This window comes from Leopardus geoffroyi, chromosome C2 (genome assembly GCF_018350155.1).
Source record: "Leopardus geoffroyi isolate Oge1 chromosome C2, O.geoffroyi_Oge1_pat1.0, whole genome shotgun sequence".
NCBI lineage: Eukaryota > Metazoa > Chordata > Mammalia > Carnivora > Felidae > Leopardus > Leopardus geoffroyi.
In genome coordinates, this window is record NC_059333.1 from 95,869,465 (window position 1) to 95,892,194 (window position 22,730).

Consider the following 22,730-nt stretch of genomic DNA (forward strand, 5'->3'; position numbering starts at 1 on the left):
CAGTTAAGCATCCGACTTTGGCTCAGGTAACTATCTCACCATCTCACTGCTCAGGAGTTCAGGCCCCATGTCGGATTCTGTGCTGACAGCTCAGAGCCTAGAGCCTGCTTCGGATTTTGTCTCTGTCTCTCTCTGCCCCTCCCCCTCTCTTTCTCTCTCAAAAATAAACGCTAAATTTTTTTAAATGTCTTAATTTATAATCTTAAAAATATTTCTCAAGTTAATCATTTAGTGTGTCACGAATAATAAACTTTAAAGGACAAAAGGAGAATATGTCAATCTTAAGAGACAAGAAAGTTGAGTTCACACAGGATATTAAGACAGCTTGAATCAGTTTCATTGGCATTAAAAGTTTTTATTCGGAATTTAATCCACAATCTATACAAGTTATTTACAAGGCATGAAAATGGAAAACAGCACAAAATACGATTGAGGTATAAGCTGAGAGCACAGTATGTCATGTTTCAATAAATATAATTCAAAATTTGTAAACTAAGTGACCAGATAGATGAGTCTTGTTTTATAGTAAAACCATATAAAATATTTATTTCACGTGAGGTAGAGGACAGTTTTGTGTCATGTGATGCAACCAACCACAGCAATTTTAACCATAAAACTGTACATCATTGGCAAAATTTTAAATTGAATTATAGTCAGTATAGTCAACAACTTGTTTCAATAGTTGCAGAACAGGTATTTCATTTACTGCTTTCACAGGTTAGAAATTCAGAAATAATTTAAGACTACTGTGTTGGCTTAAAATCATCAGGATAAGCAAATACTTCTAACAGGATGGTTAAAAGCAAGTGTATTTTATGTTTCCCAAACTATAACTCCCCCCAAAGTTGTCCTAGATTAAGCAATTCTTTTAGCAGGACGTTTTTACTAGAACTACTTTAAGTATGCTGTGCTTTATTTTCAAGTGAGGTATCTATATTGAAGAAAAAATCTTACAAATTTCTTTTACATTCAACTAAATACACTATTTTGTTTTCTGGGCTTAATTTTTAAATTTCAGTTTTTACATTTGATCATTTTCTAATTCAAAAACAGTAGCGCTATATAAGACATTTAAGTCTATTACTAAAGAAAAAGGCTCCAGGTTGCATTATGCAGCTTAGAAGCCATCTAAAATGGAAAGATTTTACAAAAAAATTAAAAAAAATAAAGAAAAAAAAACTGTCCTTTTAAAAAGACACAATACAGAATACCCATACAAATTTCTTCCAGTAATGGAAATGCTTCAGTATCCTATAATAGAAAAAAAAATTTAAGCTGTTTATTCAATCCCACAACGTATAATACAGCAGTAATGTGTCTCTTATTGCTGACAGCTTCAATAAAAATTAACAAGTAGTTCTAAGCACAGAAATAGATGTACAGTATGAGCACAACTTTTCATTATATTGACTTTTAATGTCCTGTCGTGCAGATTAAATGCGTAAGAGCAAATGAAAATGTGGATTTTCCCCTATGCAATCAAAACAGAAGTCATTGAGAAGAAAACATTAGAAGCTGATCAAAAACCTTCAGCATCAGCTTTACAACTAACTTTAGGGAAATATCTTGAACGCACTTCATATTACTCGAGTTTCCTTACCATTCTACTTTCCTTCAAACGGAAGTCATAGATGTGCAAAGAAATTGGTTGTTCGGTCATGACTTCTGAAACATATGGATAACCTGCGAATATCATTGTACTCAATCTATTTCACCTACTTTAGCAACTGGTTTTTAATTCAATATGTACAAATGATTTTATATCTCAATTGGTAATATATTAAATATGTTATAAAATTAGTTCAAGAAGCATAAAACATCCCGACTCTCATGGACACAGAAATTCAAGCAAAACAATATGCTTTACAGAACTAAAGCACAAGCCAAACTTATGTGGTTGGTCAAATCTTTTGATAGTGTTACAAGTTGCATTTGTGAAATCAGGGTGGTTTAGAGCTTCCTCAATGACAGCAGGTTTTACATTTACTACCTTTATAGATTTGGTACCTTTTACTCGTAACATTTAAAGAATAGAAACTATCATCACCCAAATTAAACATCACCCATCACCCAGTAAGCTAATATTCTATCTTTTTTTCCTTAAGATGCTCTAGCACTTTTGCTAGGCCGTTCTTTAATGCAGCTTTTTAAAGTAAATATTTTTATATTTTTCCTAAAAAGAATAATATTACAAAGTCTGAGGAAAAATCTGCTTGTCTAATGAATTGGCACACAAAAACTAACACCAAAACAAACTTTAAGCTAGCAACCAACACACAAAATGAGCATGCAAAGTATAGAAGAATAAGTTTATATGGATAAGGTTATTTCAGCAGAGGCCACTTTTAAAGTATTACAAAATCTATTTTCAAGCTATGTGGTGCAGTTTAACTTAAAATTACTTTTAACTAGAATAGGCATAATATTTACAATTGACTAAAAAGCTATATTTTCAAGGAAGACAGACATAAACCTATGGCACATCAATGTATCTTCTGGAAAATGAAGACTATACAATTTCATGTGGCAAATTTTCCTTATGCAAAGGACTAGAAAAAATATTTCTTTAGTCAATTCAACATCAAAAGTTTATGATAATTTAAAGGTGTTTAAGCACTGCTTAGAATTTTAGAATAAAATATTTCAAATCGCAATTTGTTTTAGAACTTTTGGGTTGAAACTTAAGTAAGCTTGTCATTTACTATGTAACATAAGCACAAAGATTTTTTAATAAATTAGAAAAATGAAATTATAAGGCTTGAGTTTATCTCCCAAAAAGCTTACTGTGACACAACTGAAATGAACTTTATCATAAAATGTCTTCATGATTTTTCTTTCTCCAGATCCAAATAAAAGGTATTAGGAGATTATATCATTTTTAACATTTGCTCCTGTGTGTCATTCTAACATTTGTTCCTCCTTGAAGAGACTCCAAGAATCAACAAATTAAATTGCAGGGTTAATATAGTAAAATTAAATGGAAAATAGAAAATACACATTTAGATCACACTCTTGTAAAGAAACTATACTTTGAGAAGTACAAAAATTCCTTTAGGATATGTAAGTACCATTAAGCAAAATACGAAAATAACTGGCTGAATGATAACCTACTGATTTTTGAAGTTCTATACCAGTAGAGCATCTATCGTCTATGCTGGGAATAGTATATAACCTTAACTCTAGCTGATTTATTTCAAAAATAAATTTAGCTCTCAAGTAATTTCATACAGTACCCTACATGAGAACATAAACATAAAATTACTGGAATAATAATATCAGTAAATGGTAACTTCAGGAAACTTCCTTTAAAAAATGCATACTAAGAACTTTACCTAGTATTTTTTAAGCCAAGAGTTAAAGAATATGAAATTTGCCATTAAAGAATGACAGACTTTTCTGTGCAAAAAAAAAGTGCAGAAGATTTGTCCTCCCCCCAAACTATGGAATTTGTCTTCTAAAAATTATCTAAAAACCTTTTAGTAGCAGGTAACTAAACTTCCCTATATTAACCTCTCATACACTATCAGGTGACTGTAAATTCCTGATTTTGATATTAAGTAGTAATTGAAAATGGTCCATTCGTGCAAATATTGATAAGACTTAACATTTAAACATACAAAAATCCAAAATAACCTTCAAGATATTTAATATTTTACAATTTAAGGAAAAATGAACCCATTAAGGAAAACAAATCTATTATATAAATTTCAGTAAGACCCATAACTACATATAAAAACTGTACAGGAGGATTATGGATTGTATACAAACTGATATACATCAATGGTATCAGTTTTTCTCAAGAACATTAATATTTTCACACCTCTATTAACAACATAAACAAAAGTTCAAAAATTATTACAATTTATTCCCTCTTCTAAAGTTGCTACATAAAAAAAATTCTAAATACAACCACATTTAACCAAAAAACAAATTACAACCACTTCTTGTGTTTTAACAGCAGCGTATAACAAAGTATGTTATCCTTCCTCATTATGCCTATGGGGTGTGCTATAACCCCATCAATGAAATTCCTCTTTTGACAAAATGTCTCTTAGGAGACATTAAAAAGAAAAGAACTGGTGGAAATTCATTAATATGAACCAAATAAAAGCAAATTTTATATATAATGAGTAAAACTGTGATCAATTTGGAAAGGAGATTGTGTTAATGAAAAAATGGAGATTCAACTCCTTCAATAGCTCTATATATTTGAAATATGAAGTCACTAATGTATGTAAAATTGAGTGTGAAATATGGATAACAAAACTGACCACAACTATCCATCACACAATGCGGCTTTTAAAAAGTGTACAACTGCTAAATTTGCAACAGAATCTAGGCAGATTATCTAACAGTTGAAACCATGTACTACTGTCACTAAGCCAATTGAAAAAAAAGTACAAAGAAACACACATTTTCATTCATTTGGAAAATGTAAAAATTTATGTACTAATATATAATCTCTTCACTTTCTCTGATCTACAAATGGATAGAATGCCTAGTTATCTTCATGCAGACAAGTTATTCAGAATTCAATAATCAAAGCACACACAGAAAGAACAAAAATAAACCCTGTTGGGAAACACAGACGTATCTCTTTAAAGGTTTCTATTCTTTAGCAGTCTTAGATGATTTCAAAATCTGCAGCTTCAGCTCTTTTATCATCATCTCTAACTTCTGTCTTGCCTCCCGTTCCTGTCTGAGTTCATCTTGGAGTTCTTGCCTATCAGCCTCGGCGTGGTCCAATCTCTGTCTCAGTTCTGCCAACTGTGGGATTTAAAAGACTGTGTCAGTTCTCATTCAGTTTTGTTTTTCCATTTAGTCCTCAGATCATGGCAAAGACCTGCTTTCAAATTACTTTTTACAAAATGAACTACTTCATGCATATTACAATCTCTTGATTAATACTATTCGTCTGACTCTGACATAGCATTGAATTGAAAGAAAAACAAAGGGAAGAGAACTAACATAACACCTAGAGCACTTTCATTATGCCCTACACTTTGATATACCTCTCACACAGCCTGCTCATGGTAAGGGTTATTTGATCACCTTCCCCAGTGAGCTACTACTATTCATTTTTGCTCGAGAGCTTCTGAACATAGTGGGCAACAGTTCATGTCTGTTAATTTGTTGATGTGAAAGCCCATATTCTATATTAAGATAATGTAACATTTGCTATTCAAAAGCTAGTAGGTAGCATTTTGGGCAACTACAGAAACCTAATGAAAGTTTAATAAAGCAATCAAAATAGAAACATCATCTTGGATGATACAGCTTAAACTTGTGTTTAACAGAATTATCTACTTTTAAATCTTGCCCAATGAAATGAGCTTGATAAGAAGTAACTTCTTTAATAGAGAAGGTAACAACCTCAATTTCCACGCTGAAAGGGCAACATTATACAAACTGAGTAATTCTTACCTGTGCTGCATATTCAGCCTCTTTGTCTTTTTCTAAATTTGAATCACAGGTACATTTTTGCTTCATTACCTGCTCTAATTTTTTCTCTAAGTCTTTCTGTTCAATATAAAATTCTTCCATTCTCTGAGCATGTTCATTCTGTAAAGATTCAAGCTCTTTCTGTAAATTCTGCTGCTCTTCAGTGAGTTCCTTCATAGCTTTTGAACTACTCAACATTTCAACTTCCTGTAATATGAAGAATTACAATACAATTTTTATTTTATTTCCATCATGTTAAAAATTTCAATGCAGGAAAAAAAATAGGTCAGAAAACATCTAATATTCAGCTGTCGTATCAGTCTTATATAGAAGTAATTATCTTGAAAACATCTCTAAAAATTTAAAAGAAAATTACTTACGAGTAATAAAACTCTAAACAATCTTAAACACATTTACAATCTCTTGTTTCTTAAAGATATGCAAAAGCCTGTTTTCACAATAGACTATCATTTAGATTTTACCATCTGAAGTTGTTGCTTCTTCTGCAAAATTGAGTTCAGTTTTTCCTGTTGTTTTACGTAAGTTCTCATTACTTCTTCCATGATTTTTCCCTTATCATCCTCACAAATGATATCTTTGACAAGAAGTGGCGATGAAGCTACAATATCACGGTCAATTCCTGTCTTGCTTGTGTCTCTGATGAAATTGCAAGTGGTAGACTCGGGTTTCTTTTTACTTGTCGAATTATTTGAGACTGATGGATCTTTGAGAGGAAAAATGAGGTAACAAAAAATGAGCATCACTGTTAAAAAGTCACTAGAACAATCCACAAATGAAAAAATTTCATTTACAAATAAAATAAAAATAATAAAATAATAAACTTAAGAAAAGTACTGCGAGACTTCTACAATGAAAACTACACAATAAAGTATCATTGAAAGAAATTAAAGACCTAAATAAATGAAAAGACACCCCATGTTCATGGATTGGAAGACTTACTACAGTTAAGATGGGGCCATGAACTAAATGTCAGTGACCACAAAATTCAGTATGTTGAAATACTAATGCCCAATGATGGTAATAGGAGGCGGGGGCTTTGGGAGATAATTAGGTCATAAGACCTATGATGGAATCTATGCCTTTATAAAAGAGACTCCAGAGACCTCTCCTGCCTTTTGCATCATGTGAGGACTTCCATCATGTATCTGAGCAGAACACAGACATTTATGAACCAGGAAGCAGGGCCCTGCCAGACACCAAATCTGCTGATGCCCTGATCTTGGACTTCCCAGCCTCCAGAAGTATGAAAAATAAATGTCTGTGGTATAAGCCACCCAGTCTGTGGTATTTTTGTTACAGCAGCCTGAACAGACTAAGATAGATGGTAATACTCCCCAAGGGGATCTACTTTTTCAATGCAATTCCTATCAAAATCTCACCTGGCTTGTGGCAAAAATTGACAAGCTGATTCAGAAACTCATATGAAAATGCAAGGAATCCAAAATAGTCAAAACAATCTTGAAAAACAACAAATGTGTAGGACTCACAATGCCCAATTTCAAAGCTTATTACAAAGCTACAGAAAGCAAGACTCTGTACTGGCATAAACATTGAATACAGAAATAAACCCATACTTTCATGGGCCACTGGTATTTGACAAGGGCACCAAAACAACTGAGTCAGGAGGGAACAGTCTTTTCAACAAATAGTGTTGGAACAACTGCATTCATACACAAAGAGTGAGGTTGAACCTCACACTGTATGTAAAAATTAACTCAAAATGGAACAAAATCCTAAATGTAAGAGCTAAAACTTTTATATGCACATCTTTGTGATCTTGAATTTGGCAATGGTTTTTGAGAATAACATCTACATAAGCAATCAAAGACAAAATAAATTGGACTTCATCAGAATTTAAAACTTTTGTGCTTCAAAAAACACCAACAATAAAATGAAAGACAACTGATAGAATGGCAAATCATGTATCTGATATGGGTCTACTATCCAGAATATATAAAGAACACTTACAAGTCAATAGTAAAGAGACAAATAATCCAAAGTAAAAATAGGCAAAGGATCTGAAGAGATTCAATAAAACATGGAAAGGTACTCAATATCATTAGTCATTGGAGAACTGCAAATCAAAACCATGATATACCACTTTACAACAACTAGGATGGCTATAATCAAAAGACAACAATAAGTGTTGACAAAGATGTGCAGAAACTGGAACCCTCATACGCTGCTGGTGAGAAGGAAAATGGTATAGCTGCTTTGCAAAACAGTTTGGCAGTCCCTCAAAATGTTAAATATGATCCAGTAATTTCACTCCTAAATATATACCCGAGAGAAATGAAAAAACATGTCTACATTAAAATGTGTGCATAAGTGTTGACAGCAGCATTATTCATTATAGCCAAAAAGTGAACACAATTTGGGGTGCCTGGCAGGCTCACTCAGTAGAGCATGAGACTCTTAATCTCAGGGTCATGACTTCAAGCCCCATGTCGGGCATGGAGCCTACTTAAAAAAAAAAAAAAAAAAGGTGGACACAATTCAGTGTCCATCAACTGATGAGTGGACAAGCCAAATGTGGTATATTTATCTATACAACAGAGTATTATTAAACCATAAAAAGAAAACAAGTACTAAAATATCCTACAACGACTGAGAAAATATTATGCAAAGTGAGAAGTCAGACAATAAAAGGTCACATAACATATGATCTCTTTTATATGATATGTCCAGAATAGGCAAATCTATAAAAACAGAAAATAAATAGAGGCTGGAGAAAGAGGAAAATGAGGAGTAACTTCTAATGGATTACACGGTTTCTTTTGGGGGTGAGAAAAATGTCCTGAAATTAAATAGGTGTATTGATGAACAACTTTATGAATTTACTGGAAGTCACAAAACTGTACACTTTAAAAAGGTGTATTTTATGGTACATGAACTATATCCCAACAATTTTTTACAAGTCACTAGAATTAATTTGGGAGATATACTGCAAATAAGACTTACTAGTATGTTACCGGTTATTATTTACCATATTTAAATCCAAAGAAAGCTGAATTTTAAAAATCTCAAAATTAAAGTATAGAAACCCCCTTGACCCCAAGAATCTTCAACTACTCCAGGATAGCTGCAACAACTATCACACTTTGCCTAAGCTGTAAGCAAAGCTCTGCTGCTATAAAGAGGATAAAAGAAGCAGCATTTGTACAGATATGTCTCGTTTGGTCCACGGCACTTTAAAAGCCACTGTAAGAGGCAGCTCTTTTATTTTTTTAAGATGTCCAGCCAGCATTCTGCTTTTACGCCATCTGCTCACTCACAGCTATGAGTTTTCACTCCTTGCTTATCCCATGACTAAGTTTCCCTGAGTCCTACACCTCACTACTCTTACGTACTAAGTCTTAGCATTAGTAAATGGTTTCTCCATTCACAGTAAATTAAAAAGGACCTTCTGAAAAAAAAACTGACAGGAAAAAAAAAAAGTCATACAAAAATCACCCACAGTATGAAACCATGTAGTCCACATATCTGTATCTTTAGCCGCGATAGCTATCACCGTGCTAAAAAAAAACTCAGAGTTTTGAAAGGTACATTTTTTTTCAAGATAAAGCTTCAATTATCTGGAACATTCTCTTACCTAGAAATCTTCTTTGAAAATGCTGAAAAAACAGATTAATTAGATATTTGATTTCAAAAAATAATTTCTGAATACTTACCTACACGGCTACATAATTCTTTACTTGTTTTCAAATCCATTTTCTCCTGTTCCTCCAGTGAGACATCTGGATACGATACCACTTTTTGATGTTTCCCACTACTATGAGGCTTCTCTGATGGTCTTTGTACGGTCCTACTTGTCTCTGTCTTTGTGACCTCTTTAGACTGGGATACAGCAGAAGTAAGCGACACATTTGGTGCAACCACTTTATCACACATGTATAAGTAGTAGCTACAGACGGAGAAAGGCAAAATAAGACACATATTACACTTGGGTAAAAAAGCAAAATACATTAAATCTATTTCTATCATTAAAAAATTTTACATTAAAACAGACAACATAAAAACTCAGAAAATAAGGGTCACAGAAAAGAATTCCTTAAAAATTCAGTACTTTAGGCAGTAAGTGCAAAATTATGAGTAATTTTCGTTATTTTGCAAAAAGTAATCTCTAAGCACAGAGAGATACCTACAGGGAAAGAAAATTAGTCTCATCTCCTTCCCTCAAAACCACTTGAGAATTAAAGGCATCAAGCACTTTTAGAGCTATTTAATAGCCCTAAATAGGTAAGGCTTATGCTAGGAAGAAAACAGACCATATACTACTTGGAGAACCATTTTCTTGCCTGCCACCCATCCAAAGCAAGGAATCCTTGCTCTGTTATAGAGAGGCTGATTCAGTTCCACGCTATAAGGCTAGAGCCAGATTCACCGCAGGCCCAATCAGGAGCTCCCAGGGCCCGTCTTCTATAGCAGTCTGAACACCGCTACTGGGCAACAAGTCCTACTTGTTTCAAACCCCACAGAGCGATCTTCCTAAAATACTTCAGTACTTCCTAATTTGATAAAAATTCAATAGTAAGTTGCACAAAACTAAGATTGAAGGCATGACTACCAATTTTGCTCAAAGCTCACATGAAATTTTCTGCAGATTACCTGAGAGACCCATGGAACAAACTGGAGCTAGATATTGAAGTGCCATACTATTAACTATAATCTGCATAACTTTAGCCAAAAGATGCAACCATTTAACTGACATAATACTTCATTCCCTAAATGCTAATGATCTCTTCTTACATCTGATTTTCTTTACGCAGTAATCTATATTGTTCCTCTTTACCAATCACATGAATTCTGCAGATGAAAACTCAGTATTCTGCTAAGAAAACGGACAGGTTTAATAATATCCAAAGAGTTACTTCAACACAATAGGAATGGTAGGAACTGTGCAAATGTAAGTAAGACTGAGATTCTTCATCACCGTGTTTGGCGGGGGGAGGGAATATATATTTACAGCAATAAAAATCTAGGAATCGACAAATAAAAAGTTTATAATCTAAGGTGGATTTTTATTGAAAACGTGAACACTGGATTTTGAGGGATATGGTTACTATGAAAACTTAATTTCAAAAAATTTCCTTGTAAAATATCAAAGTTGCATACCAAACTCTTGAAGAGTTGGTTTACCTCTTAAAAGGAAGGAAATTAAAGGAAAATTTTCAATGTTTACTTCAGGGTGAAAAGGAAATGATGATTTCCTAGAAAGAACATACACACCAAGAAAAGGTTATCTCAAATATTGAACACAATTTACAATTCATTTATTAACAAGCCTAAAACTAAATAATGAATTGGCAGAGTCTAGAACAGTACCTGACACATAGATGTTGAAGGAATGAATGAATGAATGAACGAACGAACAAACAAATGAGCCAATACCCACTCACCTGGGGTGTAAAAATGAATGTGTCTGCGAAACATGGTCACCTTCCTGCTTTATAACAGGGTACCATGACTGTAATTCCATTCCTGATGATGTATCTATCTGTAGAAAAATGTAGAAGGGAAAAAGTTCATTGAAGGAAGATGTGATGGTTAATTTTATGTGTCAACCAGATAGGGCCATAGGATGTCTCCGGAGAACCCTAGTAAGAGTTACATTATTTAAGAGTCATCTTCTAACAAGGCAGTCTGTCCTTAAAGTACCAAATCTAGTCACTCAAAACAACATCAACCATCCTTTCAAAAAATAGTTTCAGGGGCACCTGGGTGGCTCAGTCGGTTGAGTGTCCGGCTTCAGCTCAGGTCATGATCTCACAGCTCATGAGTTCGAGCCCCGTGTCGGGCTCTGTGCTGACAGCTCAGAGCCTGGAGCCTGCTTCACAGTCTGTGTCTCCCTCTCTCTCTGCCCTCCTCAACTCATGCTCTGTCTCTGTCTCTTAAAAATGAATAAATGTTAGGGGCGCCTGGGTGGCGCAGTCGGTTAAGCGTCCGACTTCAGCCAGGTCACGATCTCGCGGTCCGTGAGTTCGAGCCCCGCGTCGGGCTCTGGGCTGATGGCTCAGAGCCTGGAGCCTGTTTCCGATTCTGTGTCTCCCTCTCTCTCTGACCCTCCCCTGTTCATGCTCTGTCTCTCTCTGTCCCAAAAATAAATAAACGTTGAAAAAAAAAATTTAAAAAAAAAAAAAAAAAAAAAAAAATGAATAAATGTTAAAAAAAAAAAAAATTTTTTTTAAAAAGAAATAGTTTCAGTATGCATGTTCAACATGGATTATCAGAAATGATTTCATAAAATTTCATACTTATGGAATCTATTTTTTAAATGCTTTTTAATTTTTAGTGTTTATTTTTTGAGAGAGATGGAGCGTAAGCAGGGGAGAGGCAAAGAGAGAGGGAGGCACAGAATCTGAAGCAGGTTCCAGGCTCTGAGCTGTCAGCACAGAGCCTGATATGGAGCTTGAACCCATGGACTATGAGATGATGACCTGAGCTGAAGTCAGATGCTTATCTGACTGAGCCACCCAGGCGCCCCAATTTTTTTTAATGTTTATTTGAGAGAGAGCAAGAGAGAGCGTGTAAGCAAGGGAGGGGCAGAGGGAGAGGAAAGAGAATCCTAAGCAGATTCCCTCACAGCTGTGAGATCATGACCTGAGCTGAAATCAAGAGTCAGATGCTTAACCCATTGAGCCAGCCAGGCACTGCTGGAATCTATTTTTTAAATCCATTTTAAATAGCACCTTACAAATGTACAGCATTGGTAAGTTCCGATCCTTCTTGCTGCTACAATCAGCTAGAATATACCCTTTCCCTACAGTATTTGTTAATGGATTAGATGGCATTCTATAGCAACAAATATTTGCCAGGGGAGTGAGGTCACTAAGATGGCAACATAGGTTGTTCCTGACTTTGCCCCACCACCCCCGCCACACGCAAGAAAAACAACTAACATCTATTCAAGGGCAAGTCACCAGTGAGAGAATGCTGTAACACAGGGGATGGGGGTGGTGAAGCTGAAGCGCCCCATCGCGCCTCAGAAACCAAGACAGACTACACTAGAAGGATGAATGTTAGCTGAACCTACTGTGGTAATTCACTTCACAATATATGCAAATCAAACTATCATGCTGTATGCCTTATACTTAGTGATGATATCGATTATTTCTGAATAAAACTGGAGGGGAAGAAAAGTGAAATGATAGAGGAATGAATAGGTAGATATATAATAAAAGAAGTATAGTGAAATGTTAAAAAAAAAAAAAATTAAAAAGATAAGGGAACCCAAGCAGAGCCTCACAGAGTAACCTGAGTGGAGGAGTAGAATGTCCAGAAAGACCAAGGCAAATAGAGTCTGCAGCACAGAGAAAGGTGCCCAGAGAGAACTCCACAGATCTGTGGAGGGTCTACCTCAAGAATTCAGCATAGTACCTGAGCAGCCCATGCTTGTGAGGAAATTTCTCAAAGCCGGGTCATGCCTTTCTTTGAGCAGCTAATATGGTGACTGACGTGAGGGGGGTAGGAGTCCAAAGAGCAGCCAATTTATCCTATTACGGCACAACTCAAATGGGCATTATTCACTCCACAGCTCCCTACCAACTTGGATGAAACAGTGATGGGATTGCATTGCACATTTTTACCTTCCCTCTACCCAGTCTTGCCCCTACTCCCTTCCTTTCACAGGCAACTGATCTCTAATAAACATCACAAAAAACAAACACACAAGCACCACAAAAGTTTGCCAAGCTAAACTACTTTGCCTAACACTTATCAGTAAACCATACTTCCTCATAAACTGTACCTGTGAATAAAGGCAAAGAAGAAGGTAAACCCTTTTGGCTCCTTAATGAGCATCTACCTGATAAGAACTTTATACATCCTACTTAATTCTAACAATAACTTACATTAAGTAGGTATCATGATCTCCATTTTACACATTAGAAAAGTGAGGTTCAGAAACTGAGAAAGATGGGGCACCTGGGTGGCTCAATTGGTTAAGCATCCGACTTCGGCTCAAGTCATGATCTCATAGTTCGTGGGTTCGAGCCCCGCGTCGGGCTCTGTGCTGACAGCTCAGAGCCTGGAGCCTGCTTTGGATTCTGTGTCTCCCTCTCTCTCTGCCCCTCCCCTGCTCGTGATTTGTCTCTGTCTCTCAAAAATAAACATTAAAAAAAATTTTTTTAAAGAAAGAAAAGAAACAGAAAAGAATAACCTGTGGCTACTAACTTCTCCCTTATTTGGTTTGTTTCACATGGCCTCCTCACTACCACTCCCACTCCCACAACCACCACCACCACCACCACCACCACCATTCAAATTACAGTAATGACCCTGCTCTTGTGGGAAAAGAGTATCTTATTAAAGGGGGAACAAGACTCACTTGGTAGAGGAGGGAGCTAAAAGGTGGCAGTATTTGGGTGAGCAACAAAAACAAGAGGCTAACAGACAAACCCAGTGGAGTAAGAGAGAATGGAATTAAGAATGAGGTGAAGGAGAAGAAGGATGTGACAAAAAGGAGAGCTTCATATTCTTCTGACACTGCCTCTGAGAGTCTCCATTCACTTCTGCAACTGGGTAAAGTGTGTGGGAAATGATGCCATCATCCGATAATTCATAAACACAGCACTCAGAGGACAGCCACCAAATACCAAGAAACCAAGAAAACTATTTTGCCTCATGTCCCAATATTCCAGTTCAGAACCAAGAAACTACACAAAATGGAAGGGAAACAGAGCTCTAGATGCTAAGCAGTTGTGATTCGAGCAAAATTAATTCATAAACTGTCCATGATTTGACTGGGGAGATCTCACTCATGGGGGCAGAAACTCAGAAGAAACCTGACAACCCACTCACCCATTTTGTTAATGGGCCAAAAAGGAAAAGGAAAACAGCTTTTGGAGCAAACATTACACAACTTGATCAATCAGGAAGTGACTTAAGGCCAATTAAAAGCCAAAATTAAAAATATGGACAGGGCACCTGGGTGTCCCAGTCAGTTAAGTGTCTGACTTTGGCTCAGGTCATGATCTTGAAGTTCATGGGTTCGAGCCTCGCATCAGGCTTTGAGCTGTCAGCACAGAGCCTGGATCCTGCTTCGGATTCTGTGTCTTCCTCTCTCTCTGCCCCTCCCCCACTCACACGCACGCACACACGCGCGCTCTCTCTCAAAAATAAACATTAAAAACAATTTTTTTAATCCACAAAAATAAAAATATGGTAACTTCTATTTGTAGGAGGCCAACATTTTGGTTAAGAATGAACAAGGAAGGCACCTGAGGGGCTCAGTCAGTTGAGCATCTGACACCTGACTTCAGCTCAAGCATGATCTCACGATTCATGAGATCAAGACCCACTCAGGTCATGATCTCACGGTTAGTGAGTTCAAGCCCCGCTGGCAGCACAGAGCCTGCGTGGGATTCTCTAGCCTTCTGCTCTCTCTGCTCCTCCCCTGCTTGCAGGCGCTCAAGCGCATGCTTTCTCTCAAAATAAATAAATAAACTTAAAAAAAAAAAAAATGAACAAGTAATTTGAAAAACTAACAAGACCACAAGACTAGGGGAAATAAAGAGATTTTCAAAGGATTTAAGAATTGAGTATTGGGGCGCCTGGGTGGCGCAGTCGGTTAAGCGTCCGACTTCAGCCAGGTCACGATCTCGCGGTCCGTGAGTTCGAGCCCCGCGTCAGGCTCTGGGCTGATGGCTCAGAGCCTGGAGCCTGTTTCCGATTCTGTGTCTCCCTCTCTCTCTGCCCCTCCCCCATTCATGCTCTGTCTCTCTCTGTCCCAAAAATAAATAAAAACGTTGAAAAAAAAAAAATAAAAAAAAAAAAAAAAAAAGAATTGAGTATTCAGTGAGGGGACCCTAGGCTCTCTACAAGAGTACAAACAAAACAACAACAACAACCTCACAATCCTGATCAATTCTAAAGTTCAGAATCTGAGGCAAAATCATGTTTATTTATAAAATAAGCCAATCTCTTGTTTACATAGTTTCTCAGATAACTTAGTTCTACAAGTAAATTAGAAAGGATATTGCTGGTAACAACGATACTAAATAATAGATGCCAGGTGACAATCGACAGCCTAAGGAGAATTACAAAATGCAAACACAAACACTAATTCAAAAAGCAAGACAATCTAAGGGCTTTATCACAGACCAGGGCAAATAATTTAATAAAGCTCACTTGTCCCCTACCTTCACAACAGAGCACAGAAACTGATATTTAAAAAGTCTTGAGTTAACATGACATAGTTAAACTACATTCTATAACTTATACCAGATATAAATACTACACTGTATACATACATACCTACCACTTAGAAAGACTGAAAACTATTTAAGACATTTTAGAATTCAGGAAAAAGGTTAAAGTTTTTAAGAACACAGTGCTGAAAAGAGTAGCTTCATCATCCAGAAAACTCATTTAGGCAGAACATTTTTCACCAAAACACTATATGACAAGGTGTTAATAAGCATGGATAAGCTCACTGTAACAAATCAATGAAATATAAGATCAGCTAGGGTGCCTGGGTGGCTCACTCGGTTAAGCATCTGACTTGATTTCAGCTCAGGTATGATCTCAGGGTCATGAGATCAAGCCTGGTGTCGGGCTCTGTGCTGAGTGTGGATCGAGTCTGCTTGGGATTCTCTCTCTCTCTCTCTCTCTCTCTCTCTCTCTCTCTCTCTCCTTCTCTGCCCCACACCTACTCATGCACAAGTACTCTCCCTCTCTGTCAACATAAATAAACATTAAAAAAAATAGATCAGCTTCAATTAAATCGGAATTTCTTTTCTAGAAGTCATTTGTTAAACTCATTATTTAGAAAATAAAGCAAGCTCCACTTTAAATCAGTTATATATCCCAAATAATTCTGGATGTACTGCCCAAGATATCAATTGCTTCTCAGTTTTTTTTTAATTAAAATTACCAAAATTGAGACATTTTCTAAAGTTTTTTCTTGAAAAATTTTTTTAATGTTTATTTTTGAGAGAGAGAGAGAGAGAGAGAGAGAGCCAGAGCATGAGTGGGGGTAGGGCTGACAGAGAGGGAGACACAGAATCTGAAGCAGGCTCCAGGCTCCAAGTTGTCAGCACAGAGCCAACACGGGGCTCAAACTCACAGACCATGAGATCATGACCTGAGCCAAAGTCAAGAGCTTAACTGACTGAGCCATTCAGGCGCCCCAAAAGTTTTTTCTATTATAGATATCTGGAATCTCAAATCTCCTGAATAGCAAGTTCTCAACTTCTTGACTTGAAATCTGACTCAATTTTGATCAAGTTCATTTCAAAGCTTGATTGAAGTTTTACTATTTTATTCATGATCCAAAGCCAGTGCATATTTCTATTTTCTATCATCTCTAAACTTCAGATGCCTCCATAAAGAATTGCTAGCATTTTAAATATCCATCCCTAATTTCTGCCCTTTATTTTATTTTCTAATCTCACACAATCCAACTACCAGAATCACAGTCTAGGGATTTTAAAGAAACCCTCTTTAAAGATCACCTAGTGCAGTCCCCTAGCCAACGTCTGAATTCCCTATTCAAAATCACTGACAAGTGGCTATCCAGCCTCTGCTTGTACAGCAGCTTTAGGTCAAGGGCCATCTTCTTTACTTTTGTGTATTTTCAGTACCTAGCACCATGCCTGGCATGTAGAAGGAACTAATAAATATTTGTTGAATGAATCCTGAATGACAGCTTAGCTCATTAATTCCCAGGGTGGCCTTTTATCGGGTTACTGTGCTACCATGAAACTGAGAAAGAAGATAGTCTCTTTCACATTCAATATCCTTCTACTCCATGAAGTACCAGAAAGCCCAACAGTCTCTGGGGTGTATTTTTAGAAATCAGACCTACAAATTAAATAATACAAATGATGGGGAAATATACAACGCTAACCATGATAAAATGTTGGGATTTGATTTTATCTAACATGTGGTAAGCCATAAACACATTTATAACAACTTATCCTAACTGTGTGTTAAAAACAATTAAGAAAAGCACATATTATACAACAGAACATTCACAGGCATGCCAGATTTTCTCATCTATTCTGCATTTGTGTCAACATACAAATTAGGTCTTCAAAAAAAGAACAATGTAATTAAATGGCACAGCAGTGTTGCTACTACTGATCAGGAATAAAAATTAGATACCAAGATATGAGCACGTATTGCCTCTTAGCTCACTTTTCAAGGTGGGAAGAATTTATTTACTTGGTGTTTTTAAACATCAGAATAGAATTCGTTACATTACTTGGCAAAGGAGAGAAGTAGATCACTTAGTATCTTAAGTTAGAGCCCTAAACATTTTTAAATGCTTTTATCGCCCAACTTCCCCACCGTTATCTACCGCGAAATGAACAGATGGCATCCTCATCTGAAACACAGGAAAATTTTCAGACACATTATTTCATTCTTTCTCTAAGTCATAAAACAACAAATAACATCTATGAAAGCAAAATTAAAACAATCCCAAAATGTACACAAGAGTAAATTTTAAATAAATAAAAATTAGGAAATGTTTTATAAAAATTTCTCTAAATTTCAACTTACGGTGTTATATACACATGATCCTTTAATAATCACATTTCCTAATAAAGAACTATTGTGTTTTTGGTAGTACAATGCTTTTTAGTCTCACAATGACAAATAATTTAGACAACTTGATTTCATTTACAAAAAAAACCAAAAAACAATAAATATTTTAGTCACCACTTTCTGGATACAAAAGCAATCCTACCCACTCGGCACTATTCATATATAAACATTCCAATTTATACTTAAAAAAAAAAAAAATCACAACACTTTACAATTCCTAGACTTATCTCCAATAATAAACTTTGCTTTTAGATGATACTCTAGTTTTTAATTATAGTAGCAGATTAATATTATGACCCTTAATTAAATCCAAATGACAAATATTGATGAACTAAAGAAATCCAGATAATATCCTCAACATATACTGGTAGGATTTCCAAAGTCTCTCCAAAAATTACATTAAAATTTTTTTTAATATGTGGAAAAATTATTTTTAAAAACAGAATTTAGAAAGAGCTATAAGAGGTAAATTTTTAGATTGTGGTATTTATTCCTAAAACAGTATGCATACAAAGGACTAGCAGATTGGTAAATTTAACAGACTATTCTAATGATGTGCTTACACAAGAAATAAAAGATAATGTATATTAAATATACATTACTTTGTACAAGCCCAACATAAATCATTAGCAACCTTACTAAACACATGACTGAATACACAGCTAAGCAATAACTCCTTAGGAATAAAGTGGATATACCTGTCAGGGCCTTTTTGCTGTGTTATTATAATACTAAGGCATTCAAGTGGTCAATAAATGATTTCAGAAGGACACAAAGACACCCTACCACACAGCTGCCAACAACTCTTACTGAAAGAAACTGAATCTCTCACTGAAGGATCAAGTTTCCTCAGTACTTCCAACATGTTGTGAATGAGTGTTTCAACAACTGAAAGGGGAATAGTGTTACAAGGTAGCAAATAGCTACTTAAGAGATTTTAAGGCTCAATCTTGTGCCTCACTTCATTGTAATTATTAGAATTAATCAACCTAATGCAAAACTGAAACAATATGATCTAAGCACCTCCACTAAATTACCAAAACCAGATAGATCTTCTGGAGATATAGCAATGTCTGCTGCTCCCCCACACTGAAAGACACCACCTATTTCACAAAGCCAATTTTAAGCTTAAATAAGTGCTCAAAGATGCTCACAGGAAAAGCAAAGGCTCACGTTTTTATAATGTGCAACTATTATCTTAAATCCTTTATGGAAATAAAGCCATGTGAAGTTAGTAGTATGATACCACTCCCTTCACAATGTGAAGGAAAAGGAGCAAACTGATAGAAGTCCTGTTAAGTTCCTACTTCTAAAATAATAAAAAAATAATAATAAGTTTATTTATTTAAGTAATCTCTACACCCAATGTGGGGTGCGAACCCACGACCCTGAGATCAAGAGTCATGTGTTCCTCCGATTTGAGCCAGCCAGACACCCCTAAAAATAAAAATTTTTATACTGGAATTTTACAGAGACCAATTCATTTAATATAACAATAACTTAGCAATCTCCATGTCACATACATCTTTTCACTAAAATATATGTATAAATCTAAGATTTTGCTTTTCTAGCCCATTTCAACATATATGCTTTTTCAAAAAATGTTTATTTTTGAGAGAGAGAGAGAGAGAGAGAGAGAGAGAGAGAATGAGTGGGGGAGGGGCAGAGAGAGAAGGGGACAGAGGATCCAAAGCAGGCCCCACGCTGACAGCAGTGAGCCCAATGTAGGGCTGGAAGAACCCACAAACCCACAAACCTTAATATCATGACCTGAGCCAAAGTCGGTCGCTCAACCTACTGAGCCACCCAGGGGCCCCCCAGCATATGTGCTTTTTAAAAAAAATTATGATGGTGGCTTCCCCACTCACGGTCTGTCACTTAAAAATAAGTAAACATTAATAAAAAATTTTTTTAATTATGATCTCTGTGGCGCCTGGGTGTCTCAGTTGGTTAAGTGTCCAATTTTCTCTCAGGTCATGATGTCGTAGTTCATGGGTTCCAGCCATGGGGCTCTGTGCTGACAGCTCAGAGCCTGGGGCCTGCTTCAGATTCTGTCTCCCTCTCTCTGCCTCTCCCTCACTCGCACTGTGTCTCTTTCTCTCTCAAAAATAAACATTAAAAAAAACAAAAATAAAAAATTATGATCTCAGATCATTTTGGCCTTCAATTAATGTATGTTGAGAATATCAAAATGAAGATTAATTTTTTAATGTAGATTAATTTTACTATATGCAATGTAGTCTATTTTTTATTTTACTCTACTTCATTTTTTTAATGTCGGTGACCCACTAAATTGATTTCGTAACCCTCCTGGCCCTCAACTGGGGTTCTCAAGAGATAAGCCCAAATGCCCCAAGGCATCCACTGTATGCAATGAATTAACTTCACTTCAAAGCTTTGAGAATGGTACTATACACCATCTTTGGGAGAAATGATGAAACCATCACTCAGATCATTTTCTGTAGGGCTTAAATCTCCTTTCTTGAAACCCCAGATGAAAAGGGCTGCGTGAGTGACAAACTGCAATTTGAAAAACCTTGCTCTAAGTGAACGATCCTAGAATTGGTCCACAAGTATTATTTCAACAACTAGTCTTGTATTAATAATAACACTTGTGCACTGTGCATTTGCACAGATTTACAAAGGATTACATGTGTAATAGAATAAACTCCAGTGTTAATTATCATCTATGTTGAAATTATGAATTACGAAATTTTGTTTTCTTCTTTACACTTGTTTAGGATTTACTACAGTGGGCCCATATTGCTTTCATAACCACACCAAAAAACAACAACAAAAACACTTTTAATATGGAATAAAAGCCCTAGTGTTACCAAAATGATCTTTAGTGAGCCTCTAAACTTTCATATTCCCTGTCCCCATAAGATAAACAAAATACGCACTTTTAGGGCTATTTGAAATCTCAAAACAAATTCAATACCACAAGTAAAAACAAAATGCTGCTTTGCTTTAAAACTAAGCCTCTTTTTCTCCTCAAAAATCACTGGTAACTTTATAGGGCTAGTTAAGACTCTTCATTCAGTTATTCAAACCTTTATTAAACATCTACCACATTCTAGATTCAAAAACTAGAAGATAAAGTCCTGCCCTAAGGAGCCTCCATTTAGTCTTTATGTACATATTTCTGTGACCCACTTCTAAGTCTAGAAATCAGTATGAGTTTTAAAGTAATTTATATCTTTCTATTCATTCCTTTTTCTGCCTAGCATGGTACTGTAATACTTAATTTAGTGAATGAAGCAAGCTTCACCTTAAGAAAAGATTTAGAATTTAATTATATATCTTCTTTTTGCTTTTCACAGTCTAATAAAATCCTTAAGTTATTTTAAGTATATGAACCCTCATTAGACCAAAATTCTGCATGTGGACAAAATACAGTTTCCAGTCATTACTAAAGCTATTCCCAAACTAGTTCTATCTCTTTACTTGAACAAAATGAGTTTTGCTCCACACTTTCCTTTCCCAGAATACTAAAGGAATTGAAATTAACCCAATTCTTGATTACTTCCTTGTTCTCCCAGTGGCATAAATTATAATGTATGCATAGCTATGAGAACACTGCTGGCTGCCTACACAGTGATTCAAGTATACCCTTTTTCTTCTTCCTTGAAGTTTCTTAATTTTTTCCCATTTATCAGATCAAAAAGAATAAAGTTGTAACTTATCACCAGCCTTTTTAAAAATGTTAATACTTATAAATGTTTTACCATTTTTTTAATGGTAAAAACGAATATAGGCTCTGTATTTCCTAAACCATAAGGGGGCACTATTCCCAAAGCCATTCTAAAGATTTCATTGAAATGTCCTTATAATTCTTACAATAGACCTGTTTTGTATGTTCTTCTTGCATACTTCATTTTTAGTAAGTAAACAAAATATCCAACTAGTATAACAGCTGTGTACAAATAACTAAGAGCGGGATACATTTGAACCCATTACTCAGTTATCTCATTTGTGTTAGAAATGTCTTCACATAATTCCAGGTAAGTCAAGAAGATGTTTGGGGAAAGGAAAAGTCCCCAAATACGTATTAGTAAATGTTTTAATAACAGTTTGAAGTACCATCCTACATTTGTAGACTCTTCCAAAATGCTCTGGCTTCCATTCTCTCACTCAACAGTTTATTTGCAAATCACAGGTGTTTACTTACAGATCAAACCATTATTTTACCCAAAAACTCCAAACATTCTAAAATATAATGCAGTGTGTTGTTCTTCAAAAATGTATTCAGTTTAAAAAAAGATTTCATTGACTGCCTCTGATGCACCAAGCACTAAACTACATTCTGGGAAAACAGGAAAAAGGGTCTCTAAACTCATGAAATCAATGATTAATTTCAGAAAAGTAGACAAAAATATTCATACTCGTCGTGCATATGAACACAAATACTTCATCTGATTCTAACCTTACCCCCACTTGATCAAAATTTATGCTAATCGCAAAATACAAATTACCACCAAATTGGCCACAATTATTACTGAAACACATTTTGTCTCAACACTACTCTCTGTAGTTGCCCATTTTCTCTAGTGTATTTCCTAACCTTATTGGACTAAGAAATGCACTTCCTAAACAGAAAAATAACAGTTTACAAGATAGAATTTTTTTTGTACTATTATTATTCCAATGACTTCTGCAAAAATGAGGAACTGAAAGGAAAATGCAAAACTAAAAATAGTAAAATGTTTAACAGGTTT

The 22,730-nt window shown here is 35.5% G+C and overlaps 1 protein-coding gene across 2 annotated transcripts in view; it reads right to left on the minus strand.

The window, feature by feature from the left end:
• Positions 1-334: 334 nt before the first annotated feature.
• The window catches only part of SKIL (SKI like proto-oncogene), a 29,854-nt gene continuing 7,458 nt past the window's right edge, over positions 335-22,730 (minus strand). For both annotated transcript variants that reach the window (XM_045503003.1, XM_045503002.1), the window contains exons 3-7: positions 10,863-10,960; positions 9,135-9,367; positions 5,925-6,166; positions 5,425-5,649; positions 335-4,767 (exon numbers count right to left, since the gene is read on the minus strand). In XM_045503003.1, the coding sequence (XP_045358959.1) occupies positions 4,609-4,767; positions 5,425-5,649; positions 5,925-6,166; positions 9,135-9,367; positions 10,863-10,960 (957 nt within the window). In that variant the 3' untranslated portion in view covers positions 335-4,608. The remainder of the gene's footprint in view (positions 4,768-5,424; positions 5,650-5,924; positions 6,167-9,134; positions 9,368-10,862; positions 10,961-22,730) is intronic.